The 15899-nt window shown below is 39.8% G+C and overlaps 1 protein-coding gene across 2 annotated transcripts in view; it reads left to right on the forward strand.

Moving 5' to 3' along the window:
• The window catches only part of GALNTL6 (polypeptide N-acetylgalactosaminyltransferase like 6), a 430337-nt gene that overhangs the window by 399073 nt on the left and 15365 nt on the right, over window positions 1–15899 (forward strand). For both annotated transcript variants that reach the window (XM_085222467.1, XM_085222466.1), the window contains exon 9: window positions 5922–6143. In XM_085222467.1, coding sequence (XP_085078593.1) covers window positions 5922–6143 — 222 coding nt within the window. The remainder of the gene's footprint in view (window positions 1–5921; window positions 6144–15899) is intronic.

The following is a 15899-nucleotide window of genomic DNA, read 5'->3' on the forward strand; positions in this document are numbered from 1 at the left end:
ATTGCTCAGCTTCTAGGTGGCACTGTCACAACCTTACACATAGAGGTATGCATCTTCTCAAGTATCTTTGGGCTTTCTTTTTTATCATGGAGAAACTTTCCACTGACTATGATGAGAGAGAACAAGTTATCACTGATCTGTTATGGATAGGTCCTGAGAACTCCTCAAATGACCATCTACAATTCCAGTGACTTCCTTATATTGTGTATCTAATTCATGTAACTATTTAGCATTGAACCGGTCCGCATTTAATTACTCCTATTATTTTGTTTCTTTTTATTTTTTTCCTCTTCAATTTAAACTCCAGCTTAACCAGACTGAGCATCTGTAGCCTTGCAATGAGTAGTAGTTTGTGAAGCTACAGCAGTTTTTCAGCTGTAGAAACATATTTCATTTATCCTCTCAGAATGCATTTAGGTGAGGTGTTCAGATTGAGGTAAAAGAATCCAAGCACATGTGATCTACCTCATCATGAGAGATCCCCAAACTGATTATTCTTATTGATAAAAATATTTGAAAAGGCATTTTAGAATCTGGCATTTAAAAGATTTGTTTTCTGTATAAGATTATGCAAAGATTAGCAGAGTTAGAAATTGAGAGATTCAAGCCAACGTTTGTTTATTTTCTTTGTAGATTAACTTTATTGTGAGACTGGAGTGCTGTAAGGCATCCACAAAATGCCACCTGATCTCGTAGGCTCTTTAGTCTCATGCATTATGAAGTTGTTATAGTCAAGTGGCTTGGCACCTGCTTTAATTCACATTCTGTCAAGATCTGGTAGCTGTTCTCTCTCTCATTTATGGAGTTTAATATGGGCACATGCTCCAGAATTATCTAGCCTCATTTCAAGGCTCAGGCAAGGAGGACATGACAAAGTCCTCCTTCCTCCACAATGTCTGTCACAGATAGTGGGAAAATCAGTTCTCGAGGAGACTTATAAAGGACTTGAAATCACTTCCTTGCAAGTATGTCACTTGACAAGTAAGCCTTAAAGTAAGATGACTTCTCTCACATTTCAGTTGTGAGCCTCTTCCTTTCTGTTGGTAAGGTCAGTAGGAAACTAGAATCTCATTGAAATGTGTGTGGAGAAGTTATGTTCCTAGGAGGTTTTTCTCATAGAGCAACTTCTCACAATATTAGACAGCCACAGAACTGCAATATTCAACTCAGCAGAGCTCATTCATCCCCAAGGACATGACAAGTTATTATACTGTAAGTAGAAATGTGAATGATGTTTGCCTTTGATTGTGCAAGGCTACTCTGGGCTAGCTTGCAGAATTGGATCTACCTGACTTCATTCAATCTAAATATGGGGGTTAACTGTTATTTGAAGATTCTGTTACTGGTCTGTACGTGTTTATGTTAAAGTGAAATGTTGTGATTACTGAGCTTCTGTAGTGAAAATAAAGATAAAAATCTCTTGTTAACTGAAGACAACAAAGCTCTTTAAAATGTTTGGATACAGAATGCTTTCTTCTTATAACAACCAACTTCAGAAAGAGCTTTCCACTACTTCAGGGGGGAGGGCTGCTTACAATCATGTTCCTAAATAGTCCAGAGGTTTAGAGCTAACAAATAAGGAGTTTATATTTTTAAAAGGATACTTACTGAAATTCAAAGGGCTGCCTCATACAGGTTCAGCTAATGATAGTAATGTATAAACATGCTAAGAACATATAGTTTCATTATAGAATCTGCCAAGGTGTGGAAAATTTTTATCATAGAAGAGAAGCATAGGTTTTGGAAGAACTAAGGAACAAAGTTTTAAATAGATTTAGATCCTGTCAGTCTCACTTCAGTGCTTGTAAAATTATGGAGAAGATTACTCTGGGAGTTACTGAAAAGCACAATACAATCATTAATCAGCCAACATGGGTTCATGAAGAGAAAGTCCTGTTTATGAACTTTTTTTCCTTTTATGACAAGGTTACCCACCAAATTGACCAGAAGAAGCAGTTGATAGAACATTTTTGAATTTCAGCAAACCTTTTGGCACTGTTTCTCCTTCTGTATAAAATGTCCAGCGTGCAGCTAGACAAATAAAGATTGCAGTGGGTGAACAATTGGCTGATGGGTCAGGCTCACAGGATTGTTTATAGTAGATGGAGTTACATCAGGCTGGTGGCTAGTCACTGGTGTGGATCTGCAGAGTTGCTCAGCTTTCAGTTTTAGGGCCAATTTTCTTTAACATTTTCGTCAGTGAGCTGGCTGCAAGACTCAAAGGTGTACATGAAAGCATACAAAGTACACTTGTGAATAACGCTGTAGGGGAACTGTTGGATCATGACCTGAACCTCTGATTGATCACCTGAGGCAAGCACTGACTCAGCTGTGGGAGCACAGGTGAAGGCAATTCACCTGTGTGATTGCAAGGGGTGGAGCCTGGCTCTACCTCTCCTAGACCCCCCCATTTAAGGGGTGACTGCCACTGATGAAGGGTCTTTCTGAGATCACTCTTTGTGGAGTTTATTGCAAGCCTACAACGCCAGTGAGTACTTTCCATTTATCTTTGATTATCTTTCCAACATGATAATCTTACTAAGCCTAACTTTTCTGTATTCTTATCATCTAGTACTTTATAATGTCTGTTATAAAGTATATGTACTGATCTTAAAAACACTAAAATAGAAGAAGCTATTTGTTGAATCCTTCAAGGGTAGAGAGATCTTTACATATTAGAGCAAGTGCTGAATTCTGCACCTGGGATGGAGCAGTCCTGTATATATGTACAGACTAGGTGATAGAAGGCGGGAGTTCAGCCTCCACAGAAAGGAATCTAGGGGTTCTGGTTAAAGACAAGTTGAATTTGAGTCAGTGTTGTGCCCTGGAAGCCAGAAGAGCCAGCTGCGCCCTGGGGTGCAACAGACCCAACACTGCCAGCTAGATAAGAGAAAGGATTGTCCTACTCTGCTTTGTACTGGTGTAGCCTCACCTCCAGCACTTTGTGCAGGTTTTGGAACCGAGTGTGAGAAGAACATAAAACTATTAGCATCCAAAGGACAGCTACAAAGATGGTGAAGGGTCTGGAGGGCAAGGCATATGAGGAGCTGCTGAGATCTCTTGGTTTGTTCAGCCTAGAGAAAAGGAGATGGATGGGAGGCCTCATGGCAGCCTATGGCTTCTTTACAAGGGGCGCAGAGGAGTAGTAGTGAGCTCTGCTCTCTTGTGACAGCATCAGGGCCTGAGTGAATGGCATGGAGCTGCATAAGGGAAATGTTGGGCTGAGGATTATGGAAAGGTTCTGCACCATGGGTCAGTGGGCATGGCACTGAGCTGCTAGAGTTCAAGGGCCATTTGGATATCACTTTCAGTTTTGGATTTGAATTTTGGGTAGTAGGAACCCCTATTGGTTCCTTCTAACGCAGGATATTCTATGATATATGGATAAAGCAGCTTACCTGATACTTGGGGAATGGTGTGCAGAACTGTATTTTCTTCAAGTTTGATAAGTTCTCACCATCACAGGAAGGGAAGAAAGAAAGAGAGGAAGGAACGATTACATCAATTAAGGGTTTGTTGGAAAACAAAGAGATTTTAATGGATGAATGGGAATTCTGAGCAAATAAGCAAGTATAATAATATGCAGCATGTATGTTGGACTCCTTTCTCATTCAGTTACAATCATCTAGGGAAGAATGCAGTTCTTTTAGATTAGCTAAATAACAGGAGAAAATTCCAGCAGTCTTCTATAAAACCAATGGGCTATGTCTCCACTGAAGTTACTTTGAATTTTTCTTTCCTAAGAAATGTTTTTACTGTACTTCTACTGTATGTTTTTAATATGGAAATGACACTATTAGATAAAGAGATTACCAAAAAAAGTTGTATGATATTTTCTAGAACAGTCTTGAACTTTATTAGCATTATAGTAAATGAAGTATGCAGCACATAACAAGTGGAAAACGTGCTAGAAGGATCACGCTTGTTTTCCAGATTTAAGCTTATGAGTTTAATATACTTAAGCATATTTTGGTCTCATCTACAGAGTCTCATCACATAGTACCTTTACTTGGTAGATTAATATGTTATGTGGTTTCTGCCAAAAGCATGAGATTGTCATTTATGTGTTGTTCTTAAGTTTATTCTGGCTTTCTTCATCCGACCCAGTTCCTGTATTCTTGAATTCAAATATCTTGTAAAGTAAAGAAATGTAGGTTTTTATTCAATTACAACAAAAGGTAATCTTATGTGAGGTATGAGTCATTTCTGTGTAGGGATAGAAGTGATGTGATTTCTTAACCTTCTTTAATTGTGCTGGCTTTACCCCTGCAGGTTTTAATGTATTTTCTTCACAGAGACAAAACACTAGAAACTTATCTTGCAATTTCAGCTAAAAGTTCATTCTGTATCTTGCTGTCTTTGTATTCAGATCAGTCTTATTAGCTCAGAGATTTCTAGTTTGTGCAGATTAATAAAATTCAAGAAAGGATCTTTCAAACGAATCTCAAGAGCAAATCAGAGTAAGAATCAGGCTAACTTATATGCAGAGGACGTTCTGAGAAGAAGCTTTACCTTATGTTGCTGATAATCAGATGCATATTGTCCTCCAGCTTATTACAGAGCAAATCTCAGCATTTTGCAGTTAGTGTTCTATAAAAAGAATATTACAAAACTTTATGGTCTTGTTTTTACAAACAAAGCAATAAGAATACTTCAACATGTCAATGTCATCCTGCAAGACGTTGCTTTATTAGTGAGATAAGAGGTTATTGGGCTACTGTGGAAATGCAGAATAGACTAAATCTGTACTCCACTTCAACATCTGCATATAAATTCATGTAGAAAAATAACATACAGAAATAGAGAAAATTCCCACACTTATCCCACAGCTATTTAGACTCCATGATGCTAAACAAAATAAAATTTACTTCTTTCAGTCTTATCTGTCTGGGAGTTTTTCTTACAAGTCTTTTCTGTTTTATAATTTCAGCAAGCTAATTTAATTACTTTGACCAAATTCTTACACAAGAAAATTGGTAGTTTTCTTTCCACTAAAGTGCCAACAAAAATAAATTTCGTGGGACATAAGCCAGAACTGGGATTCATTAAAAAATGGCCCTTGATTATGTCTACAAGATGAGTGCAGAAAGACACATGATGCCTGTCCCTCAAGTTGCTTTGTCTCAGCTCCACTCCAGGTTTATGGGCTATGCTTTTGCAGATCTACTGGTACAGTAGTACAACAAAGCTTCCGGTCCAAAGCTAGTGCAAAACCAAAAGGAGATGGAGCACAATAAGGTTGTGACTGCTTGTCCGCATGCATATGCATGTAATTCATACCCAAAATGTGGGCATGAATTGTGAGATGTAATTTTGGGAAAGAGAGCAGGGCAACTAGACCTCCATTCTAGGGGAATTTTCTAAAATCTCCCTAAACAGAATTGAGGAGGCATCAGGGGCAGCTTGGTGAAGAGAAGTTAGCCAAGACTGGAGAAATGCGAAAACTAGGCAAAGAAGCCATATGATGGCTGAGGTTTAGATGCCTTTCAGATGTGAAGTGAGATACAGAAGAAATAGTTTGAACTATTAATTCATTAGTATGTTCCAAGCTAACAGGAAAAGGCACAAATACAAATCTGAGCAGCTGAAAGAAAATCTCTGCTTAACATCCAGCATTAATCAAAGCCCGTCTGAAAATGCATAAAGAATAGGAAGTGAAATAAGGTGTTCAATAGAGAAAAGACTTTATTTTACCAAGTCAACAGGAAAACAGGATATTTAATATCCTATAGTGGCTACTCTACACTTTAATGAAGCATATGTTTATTGGTATTTTTCTATATGTTAAGAATGAACAACTAGACTTGTTAAGCTTACAAGTTATATGGGCTATTAATTTTTGTTTAATTATCCCCATCAGGGATATAATTTCAGTCAATGCATGAAAAAAATGGTATTTGTGTTTTTTTGGTGCTGCACAGAACCTGAAGCGTGTGGCAGAGACATGGATGGATGAGTTTGCAGAGTACATCTACCAGCGACGGCCCGAGTACAGACATCTCTCGACTGGTGACATCTCTGCCCAGAAGGAACTTCGCAAGCACCTGAAATGTAAAGATTTCAAGTGGTTCATGGCTGCAGTGGCTTGGGATGTCCCCAAATATTACCCACCTGTGGAGCCTCCACCTGCTGCCTGGGGGGAGGTGAGGAATACAAACTAGAAGAAATTTAAATAGGCCTAACATTTTACATCACAGGAAATTAAAAGTATGAAATTATATTTGGCACCTTTGATAAGTTGTGTTATTAAGGAGTACATCCCGGAATTAGCATTAAAAGAAGAAACTGTCATGTCTTAGGACTGTTGCTGTCCATTTTATAATTCATTACGATTTAGTGTGTACAGGCCATAAGATACATGTCCATTGAGAACAAGAACATGGAAAAGAATATGTAGCTCGTTATTGCATATCACAAGTTGATTTTAGAGTCTCATTAGGAAAAAGAAGGTCTGAAGTCAATACCGTATTGTTGCAAATCGGCTTTTATGCCTCCTCCTAGTCTTACAGTTCACCAGGATTCTTTTCAGGTGCAGTTATGTTTGGTCTGTTTTGTTCGTATTTGCAAATGTGAAAAGTGGAGCCTTGCTACCTTTCTCTTAAAAAGACTAATTTTGCTGAACTTGTGGTCTGCATTTTGTAGGTTCCACATGCTGGTAGCAGACAAATGGAATGCATCTTTTGGGGAAAAGGGAAGGGAAAGGAGAGGAAAGGGAAGCTAGCATCTGAGCATCCCTTGAGCAGTGAGCAAAAAGCCTGGTGGAACTCTCCAACCATACTCAAAGAAGATCTGCCTACAGACTTCTCTGAAGAGCAGAGACATGGCAAACCCTGTTTTGACAGTTTGTTTTGTGTAGGTAAAATGAAAACACAAAGTGTGCAGGGGCAGGAAATGACTTCCATAGCTGTACTGGAAGTCTCAGTGGCCTTTTACTCCTAGAAGCTGCTGCTGATACATTGCATCTTGAAGGTGATGCACATACTACTTTTTCCTGTTGATCTGTTAAGATTTATAAGAAGGACTTTGCTCCTGTGTTTTGCTGCTATTTAAACAATGTAAGAATGTCTGTGCTGAATTCTGGACCTTTCTCATTTTACTGGAGATGCTCAGTAGAAGAAAGGCTTGATCAGAGTTGTCATTTCATCTATGTCCACTTTCATGGTCTTCCACATGCATATGTGTGCATTCTTCAAGGACTGTGATCATGACATCTATAACTTCTATAGACAGCCAAACAGTTCCAAACAGTGAGAGGGTCAAGTAGAAGACATTAGGATTCAGATAGTAATTCTGCTCACATCATTATTGATGCATTCCTTGCATAAAAGCATGAGTTCATGAGAGTAAATTGTACATAATAGCAGTGATAAGTAATCTGTACCTTAAAAGTACTCACTGAGTTGTGAGTAAGGAAATGAAGATCAAAGACTGTTTCCTCTAAAATATAGTTTCTCTGACATAAAAGAGAAGTTCCAGTCCTACTACTCTATTTTTCCCTGGGACTACAGCATTCCTGTGCAGTTTTAATTAATCTGTTGGCTCTTAGTAAGAACTTAAACAAACTTGGAGATCAATGACTGCCATAATTAGAAACAGAGAGAGGAACACAGACTGTGTGTTACTGTTTTGTAAGAATCAAGCAGTTCTAGAAACCTTGCTGACTAAACACTCTAGAAGTCCATGTCAAGGCTGACTGCCATTTAGTATTCTCTCTGCTTGCTCTTGGGAAGACTTTATCAGTCTGAGGAAGAATAAACAAGAGGTCTTAGGCACTCTTGTGCTCTAGTATTTGATGCACAGATAGTAGAAGCTATGTGGTGTAAAATCAGACATCTGGTAAACAACCTATGCATAACTCCTCTCTGCAAACTCTCTTAAAATCTGATACCTAAATCTCTCAATAAAATCTATTCACAATAGAAAAGAAGTAAATCTGAGAAACAAAACTAGTTGTCTCCACTACCCTCAACACAACCTTATCTCGTTCTTGTTTGTGCCTTTTGTCCTTTGTAGTTGGCAGGGTGTATCTTTCATTTTATATTTTGTTCTGCCTTTTAACATCTGAAATGTGTGCAGCACAGCAATGCAATGATGAATCCAGACAGATTAAGGTTAGTGATTGTCAGTTCTTTGCATGAGATTACTGTACTGTTTTCTCTCTCGCCATGGGGGAAAAAAAAGGCAAATTTTAAATTAGATTTTTTGTCTCTTAAAAATATATTGGAAAGTGTGCTACCAGCTGAAAAACAGTAATAACCATCCCATTCTCTTTCAAAGGTGCAATAATTTATTTGTAATGTGTATTGGAAATCCTGCTGAAGGAAGTTAAGAACAATAGCTGCATTAGGTGAGATTTGTACATTGAACGTTTTCTTAGGAAGTACTCCTAAATCTACAAGCCACTGCAAGTGTATTGCGCAGCTTCAAACAATATCTTTGAAAACACATTTTACAGTAAATCAGTCATATACTGTCAGCCATTGTAATTTGTTTTAGACTTTACTAATCCTATTGTCAGGGCAATATCAAAAGATTGATTTGTTTTTGTGAGTCAAAAGGGAAATATTTAAGCTTGGTTTCATTTGTTGTTGCATAAACTTCTTATTTGATGATTTAATACAAAGCAAGTCACTCAGTCACTGCAGCAGTTCTGAGCTGTAGGACCAGAAAATACTCATTTTCCAGTCCAGACTTCATGGATTTTATAGAATTGTTTTACAGCACTGGCATGAAAATGTCATACATGAAGTTAAATCAAGTAGCATATCTGAAAAGGGATTAAAATGTAAGAATGCACTAATCTCTGATTATTTTGGTTTTAAAGTCTCACCTTCATAGCCTTATTTAGTCAGTATCAGCCTACCAAGTGTCACATGAGCATTGTACCAGCTATTCCCCCATCGCACACAAAACAAGTGCCACACAGCTGTGTTTCTCACAGTTCTTCCATCAGGATCACTGTCATGCAGCACAGCAGATCCTCTACTTCTTCAGAGAGGTCTTTAGCAGTGCGTGACTTCTTTCAACTTCAGCTTTTTCTTTTTATGGCTCACACAAATGATAAATCCATTTAAAATTGCCGTGTATCTGTTGGCAGGAGAGGTGGCTCATTTCTCCTTATTTGATCTGTAAACATTGATGGCCCTAGGGTTATCTGAGAATGTAAGCATGTACTAAAATCATCTTTAAGTGCTGCTCAAACAAATAAAGCAACATAAATGGATGTTGTTAATGTCTTCCAAGAGCTGCAGATACTTTCTGATTTTCAGCATTGAGTCAGATATAAGAAAAGTGTTTATATGAAGCTGATAACATCAAGGTTCCTCTCATGTTGCTGCATTGTACTGGGCATTGTGAGGATAGCCGCAGTATCATCTCCTCCTTCATCATCTTAAGATAACCTTTAGATTGTTCTGCTTCATCATTTCTGTTTTTGATGCCTCTGGTTAGGGCACAATGAGCACACAGTTGACCCTCATGCTGCTGGGAGTGGCTTAACCCCTGCCTTCAGCAAGACTGAGGTGACCCAGGCTTACAGTGGGGCTGCAGGGCAGGCAGAGCATCACCCATGCTCTCAAGGGCAAACCTTGCAGGAACTATTGTATTCTTCAGTGTAAGAAGTCAGACCATCTTAATCTGCCTCTCTCATGGAGAGTAGATGAAATCATGACTTTCTGAAAAACTCTAATGTCAATTTAGTGTAAGTGCTATGGTTTAACCTGGCTGGTGATTCAGCACCATGCACCAAATGACATGCAGTCATTTGCTTGCTCTCTCCCTCACTCCCAGTGAGATGGAAGAGAGAATCAAGGGAAAAAAATATAGAACTCATGGGCTGAGATAAACCTATTTATTAAGATACAGAAAAGGAAAAGGATAACAGTTAGGACAATGTATATTTATATATGAATGTATATAACAAGTTATGCATGAGGTGCAAAATGTAAGTCTATAGGAGAGAAAGCAAGAATGAGTTACCTGGGAGGTCTACAAAGAAGTTGTCTGGATTAAATCTAACCAGACGCAAAGGAGAACGAGAAGAAATTATACAGATATAGCAGCAATAAAAGAAGGCCAGGGAAGATGTGGGCGCTCTCCAGAAGGAGACTGGAGGCCTGGTCACAATGGATATGGAGAAAGCTGCAGTGCTCAATGATTTCTTTGCCTTGGTCTTCACTGGCAAAGGCTCTAGCCACACCACCCAGGCTACAGAATGCAAAGGTAAGAACTGGGAGAAGGAAGATGTGCCTGCTGTAAGTGAAGATTAGGTTCAAGACCATCTAAAAAACCTGAAGGTGCACGAGTCCATGGGACCCAACAAGATCCTTCTACATGTTCTGAGGAAACCGGTGAATGAAGTTGCCAAGCTGCTATCCATAGTTGCCAAGGTCATGGCAATCTAGTGAAGTTCCTACTGACTGGAAAAGTGGAAACATAATCCCAATTTTTCAAGAAGGGAAAAGAAGAAGATCCAGGGAACTACGGGCCAGTCTCACTGCTGTACCTGGCAAGATCATGCAGCAGATCTTCCTTGCCTTACTAAAGCACATGAAAAATCAAATTGAGGTGATTGGTGGGAACCAACATAGCTTCACGGGAGGCAAATTGTGCCTAACAAACTTAGTGACCTTTTATGATGGAGTTACAGCATCAGTAGATAAAGGAAGAGCAACTGACATCATCTACCTGGACTTTCTTTTTTACGCCATCCCAGCTGACATCCTGATCACCAAATTGGAGAAAAATTTATTTGATGGATGGACCACTAACTGAATAAGGGATTCGCTGGATTGTCACACTCAGAATTGCAGTCAATGGTTCTTTTTCCAAGCAGAGACTGGTGATGAGTGGCATTCCTTGGGGATCAGTGCTGGGACCAGTGCTGTCCAACATTTTTGTAGGCAACATGAATAGTGTGATTGAGTGCAACCTCAGCAAGTTTGCAGACAACACCAAGCTGAGTAGTGCATTTGTCTCACTAGAGGGGAGATATGCTATCCAGAGGGACCTGGACAGACTTGAGAGGTGGGCCCATCCCAAGCACAAATACAGGCTGTGCAGAGAATGTCTTGAGAGCAGCTCTGAGGAAAAGGATTTGAGGGCATCAGTTAATGAAAATCTCAACATGAGCCAGCAATGTGCTCCTGCAGTCAGAAGGCCAACTGTATCTTGGGTTGCATCAAGAAAATCATGATGTCGAGGGAGGAGATTCTGCCTCTCAAGTCTGCTCTTGTGAGACCCCAGCTGCAGTCCAGTTCTGGAGCCCCCGACACAAGAAAGACATGGAGCTGTTGGAGCAGGTCCAGAGGAGAGCCATGAGGATGATGAGAGGGTTGGAGCACCTCCCCTACGAGGACAGGCTGAGAGTTGGAGCTCTTCAGCTTGGAGAAGAGAAGGCTTCAGGGGGACCTTATAGCAGCCTTCCAGTACCTGAAGGAGGCCTACAGGAAAGCTGGGAAGGGACTTTTTATAAGGGCATGTAGCAACGGGCTGAGGAGAAATGGATTTAAACTGGAAGAGAGTAGATTTACACTAGGTATAGGAAGGAAATTCTTTACTGTGAGGGTAGTGATACACTGTAACAGGATGCTCAGAGAGATTGTGGTTGCCCCCTCCCTGGAAGCACTCAAGGCCAGGCTGGATGGGGCTTTGAGCAACCTGGTCCAGAGAGAGGTGTCCTGTCTATAGCAGGGAGGTTGGAACTAGATGATCTTAAGGGTCCCTTACAACCCAAACCATTCTACAGTTTTGTGAATTGCTTACCTCTCGAGCAGAGGAAGAGAGTGAGATGAACTCCCACCCCCTTCAAAACACTCTTTCTGCTTGATGTCATATAGAATGGAATATCCCTTTGGTCAGTTTAAACCATCTGTCCTGATTCTGTCCCTTTGTATGGGAATTGCTAAGTCACAATCTGAACTAATGATTGAGCACCTAGCAAAGGGACAGAACCAGCCCTGGGAGCACAGGTGAAAGCATTTCACCAGATTCCACCCCTCTCTAAGCTTCATTTAAGGGCTGGCTGTTACAAGGGAAGGGTCTCTGCCTGGATATCTCTCATTTTGGAGTATTCAGCAAGCCCTGTTCCTTGGGATGGGTAAGCAAATCTTTCTTTCTTTAACTATCACCCTTTTTTGGGTTATTTAGAAGTGGTTGTTTGCTGTTGCTTCTCCTGATACTCCTCCCAGCCCTTCATTAGTATGGGCTGAGAAACTGGTACAGCCTTGTTTCTGCACAACGCTGCTTAGCAATAACTATAAACATTGGTGTGCTATCAACATTTTTTTCTCCTAGAACAAAAACATAGCATCATACCAGGCACTCTGAAGAAAACAATTCTGTCCCAGAAATATTTATCAAATCAACAGCTTCAAACGTCTTCTTAAACATAAAGCCTAGGTTCAAAGAGCTTTTGTCCTATAATGCCACAGCTCCTGTTTAATGTATTCCTCTTTCTATTTTTGTAGTCTAATTGAGCTTTTTCCAGGCTTTACTACTCTTCATGAGCATCTTTTTTTTTATATAAGCTTGCTAATGTTAACAAAAGAAGCTGTAGTTTTAATGTCTAACTCTTTTTCATAAACCCCAAGGACAATTGTATCTAGACTTAAGCAGTCCTTTCTCCTTATGGCTTGCTACCTCATTTAAAAAGCAGAAATCAGATGCTACAACAGCAGAAATCTCCTTCGCTTGCCAAGTCTTTATTTCCCAAACATAGGTGCAGCACTGAAAGACACTCTATATCTTTGGCCTTACTCCTTCCTTATAAAATAGAGAGTCTACGAGCCCTTTAGAGTCTGTGCTTGAACACATGAATTGCTCTCTATAAGAAGATAGGGCTTGCAGTCTTTCGTAGTAGCATCATCCCAGCGTGTGTTCAGATAATATTTTAAGAACTATGTGAGAGATAATATGTCTCCACAATTGCCCAGCTACAAATGTTGGAAATGGGAGTGTGTTAGGAGTGTAGCTATGTTTCTAGGTGTAAAGTAAACATTTGACATCCATTGTGCTGTGTGACTGGAGACAAAGCAGTTCAAATGTGTACTGATGTAAACGTGAAAATACAGCATCTCTTTGCTGCATTCCTGCTCTCCTTCCTTGTTCTGTGAAGGGACCTTGGGGATTTGTAGGTAAGATAGTGCTGGTGTTCAGCAGAACATTCCCTGTGGTTCTGGCAGCAGTTTGATGGCACGGATCAGTTTCTAGTTTCTGCCAAGGCCACACAGGAATGCCAGAGAACAAAAGCACAGACTTTACTGAAATGCCTGTAATACAAAAAGAAAATGAAAAACAAGCCACTTCCACTCTGCAGCTGAAAGGATGGATAAAACAAAACAAAAAGATGAATTGACATGTGGGGTGCAACAAACCAGAAGAAAAAACTAACTTGAGAAAACCTTTCAGGAGCAGAGAGAAGAACAGAGGAAATAAAAAAGCAGTGGATTCCAGCAGTGAATATCCTAAATGTAGCTTTGGCTCAAAGCCTTCCAGAATACGTTTACCACAACATCCAAATGAATGAGAACAGGATGGAGCAATGACATCTAGGCAAAATTATGTCAGCCCTTTAATCCAATGAGCACTCATTTTCTTTCATTTTTAGAGATCTGAATCCAAATAATCCTTGGAGAAATTTTTTCTTAAGTGAAAAAATAGATTAAAAAAAATAGATGTTTTCCACTCATTGTTCTTATCTCCATCTTCTGATGGATGATATGAAAATGAAGGAAGAGTTACTGAGAACTTATTACCTTTCATCCTTTTTTTCAGTTAACATGACTCTACTGTGGGGCTCAGTGCTGGGTTTCTGCATCTGTCTGTATGTACTGGCAGGATAGCAGCAATTGCTTTTACAGCAATTTTATTGCACTGAAATAAGAAAGAATGCCCTAGAACTATGCTTGTCTATGTTTTGAAAGAATATGCCTGTGAGCACTGGTGAAGGCTCAGAATTCTGAAGCTCAAACTGCTGCTCACATCACTTGCTCAATCTGCTCCTTTCTAGGCTAAGCAAATGCAGTTCCTAAAGCCTTTCCTGAAGGCGATGTGTTGGTTGTTTTTTTTTTTTTCCTCCAGTTCCTGTTGTTTTCCCATCTGTTTAAATCTTTTTCAGAACATGATGAATAGACTAAATTCCAATCCTCCAAAATAGTAAAAAAAGAGCAAAGCAGCTCTCCTATGTGTATTACAAGCACAAGACTTACCCCTTTTGTATTCTGTGTTCTTTTCTGTGATGAAATGTTTTCCATCCGGTTTTGGTTTTGTTTATCTTTTCTGTGAGGTAAGCCATATTTAAGAGTAGCAATATTTATGTTTGTCTAATATAATATGGCAACAATGATGACTGGTTTAAAAAAATATATTTTTCCATTGAAAATTGCAAATCTCTCCTCAGCTCTGTTCAGCATCTAGCTTTTCTTTTTTTAAAATATGGATCAAAGTAGTTGCAAGAATGTCAAAAATGTGCACCTCCCTTCTGTCTGTTGCACATCCAGAATCTGTATACATCTTCATGAATCATAGGATCATTAAGATTGGAAAAGATCTCCAAGATAATCTAGTCCAGCCATCCACCTACCACCAGTATTTCCCACTAAACCATATTCCTTAGTACTACATCTAAACATTTTTTTAACACCTCCAGGGGCGATGACCTCACCGTGTCCCTGGGCAGCCCAATCCAATACCTACCACTCTTTCGGAGAAGAAATTTTTCTGAATATCCAACCTGCACATCCCCTAGCACAACTTGAGGCCGTTCCCTCTTGTCCCATCACTAGTTATGTGGGAGCAGAAGCTGACCCCCCCCCTTGCCACAACTTCCTTTGAGAGAGTTGTAGGGAGCAATAAGGTCTCCCCGAGCCTTCTCTTCTCCAGACTAAACAATCCCACCTCCTTCAGCTGTTCCCAGTAAGACTTGTGCTCCTGACCCCTCACAGTTTCGTTGCCCTTCTCTGGATGTGCTCCAGGGCTGCGTTGTCTGTCTTGTAATGAGAGGCCCAAAACTGAACACGGCACTTGAAGTGCAGCCAAATGAATAACGAATGTGCACAGGCTTTGGTTACTTACTGTCTGCGCATCTCATTGAAATGGAAAGTTTAAGAAATCCTCTTTGCTTTGGCTGTGTCTGAAGCATTTTTAAGCAGCTCAGCCAAGGTATTCAAGGGGAAATGTACGTTTACGTATTTCAAAATAAATATGGCATTTTTTTCTCTTTAGTAGTAGAGGGCAGCCTATGCATTTTCAATCCAGTCCTTCAGAAAAACCTCCTTAGGAGCAGCGGTGCATAAATGGTGTGAGTGATAGTCACAGGTTATTACGCAGTTGTTTCAGCCTCCTTTTAAGAATAAGTCCCACTGCAGTTTGTTTGCAGAAGCATACAGACAGCATGAGGAACCTCTGTGGGTGGGCATGATAAGTACTTTTTAATTTTATGCATTTTGAACAGTGCTGTGTGACTTTATCTACATTGGCATTACTATTAAAGGAAGAACAAGCACTGGGACAGAGTGTTCAGAGCAATATTGCTCTGAAGCCTGTGAGAGTCTCATTTGGAAATTGTATCCTTATAATACCATTTATCTCACTTGGTCCAGGAGGAGGTGAAAAAAGCAGCCAGAATCAGCTTTGAACCTTTCACACTTTTTTTTTCTCTTAGTGTCTTTGCATGAGACTATTTCATACAGGCCTACCTTTCATTTGTTAAGCAGAGTATTTCTAACTCTGCTGTTTCTGAAGCTCTTCAAAAGAAGAGATCACTCCAAGACCTGGTCTTATACCCTGTAAAAACCAGTTCTGTACGACTGAATCTTGAGCCCCTCAGTTTCTGTGATGGCTAAATTCATAACCCCATAATGTTGGAGAGACTGCTCTGCAGCTTGGTTTGATGTGAAATG

This window comes from Meleagris gallopavo, chromosome 4, assembly GCF_905368555.1.
Source record: "Meleagris gallopavo chromosome 4, MGAL_WU_HG_1.1, whole genome shotgun sequence".
Classification (NCBI taxonomy): Eukaryota; Metazoa; Chordata; class Aves; order Galliformes; family Phasianidae; genus Meleagris; species Meleagris gallopavo.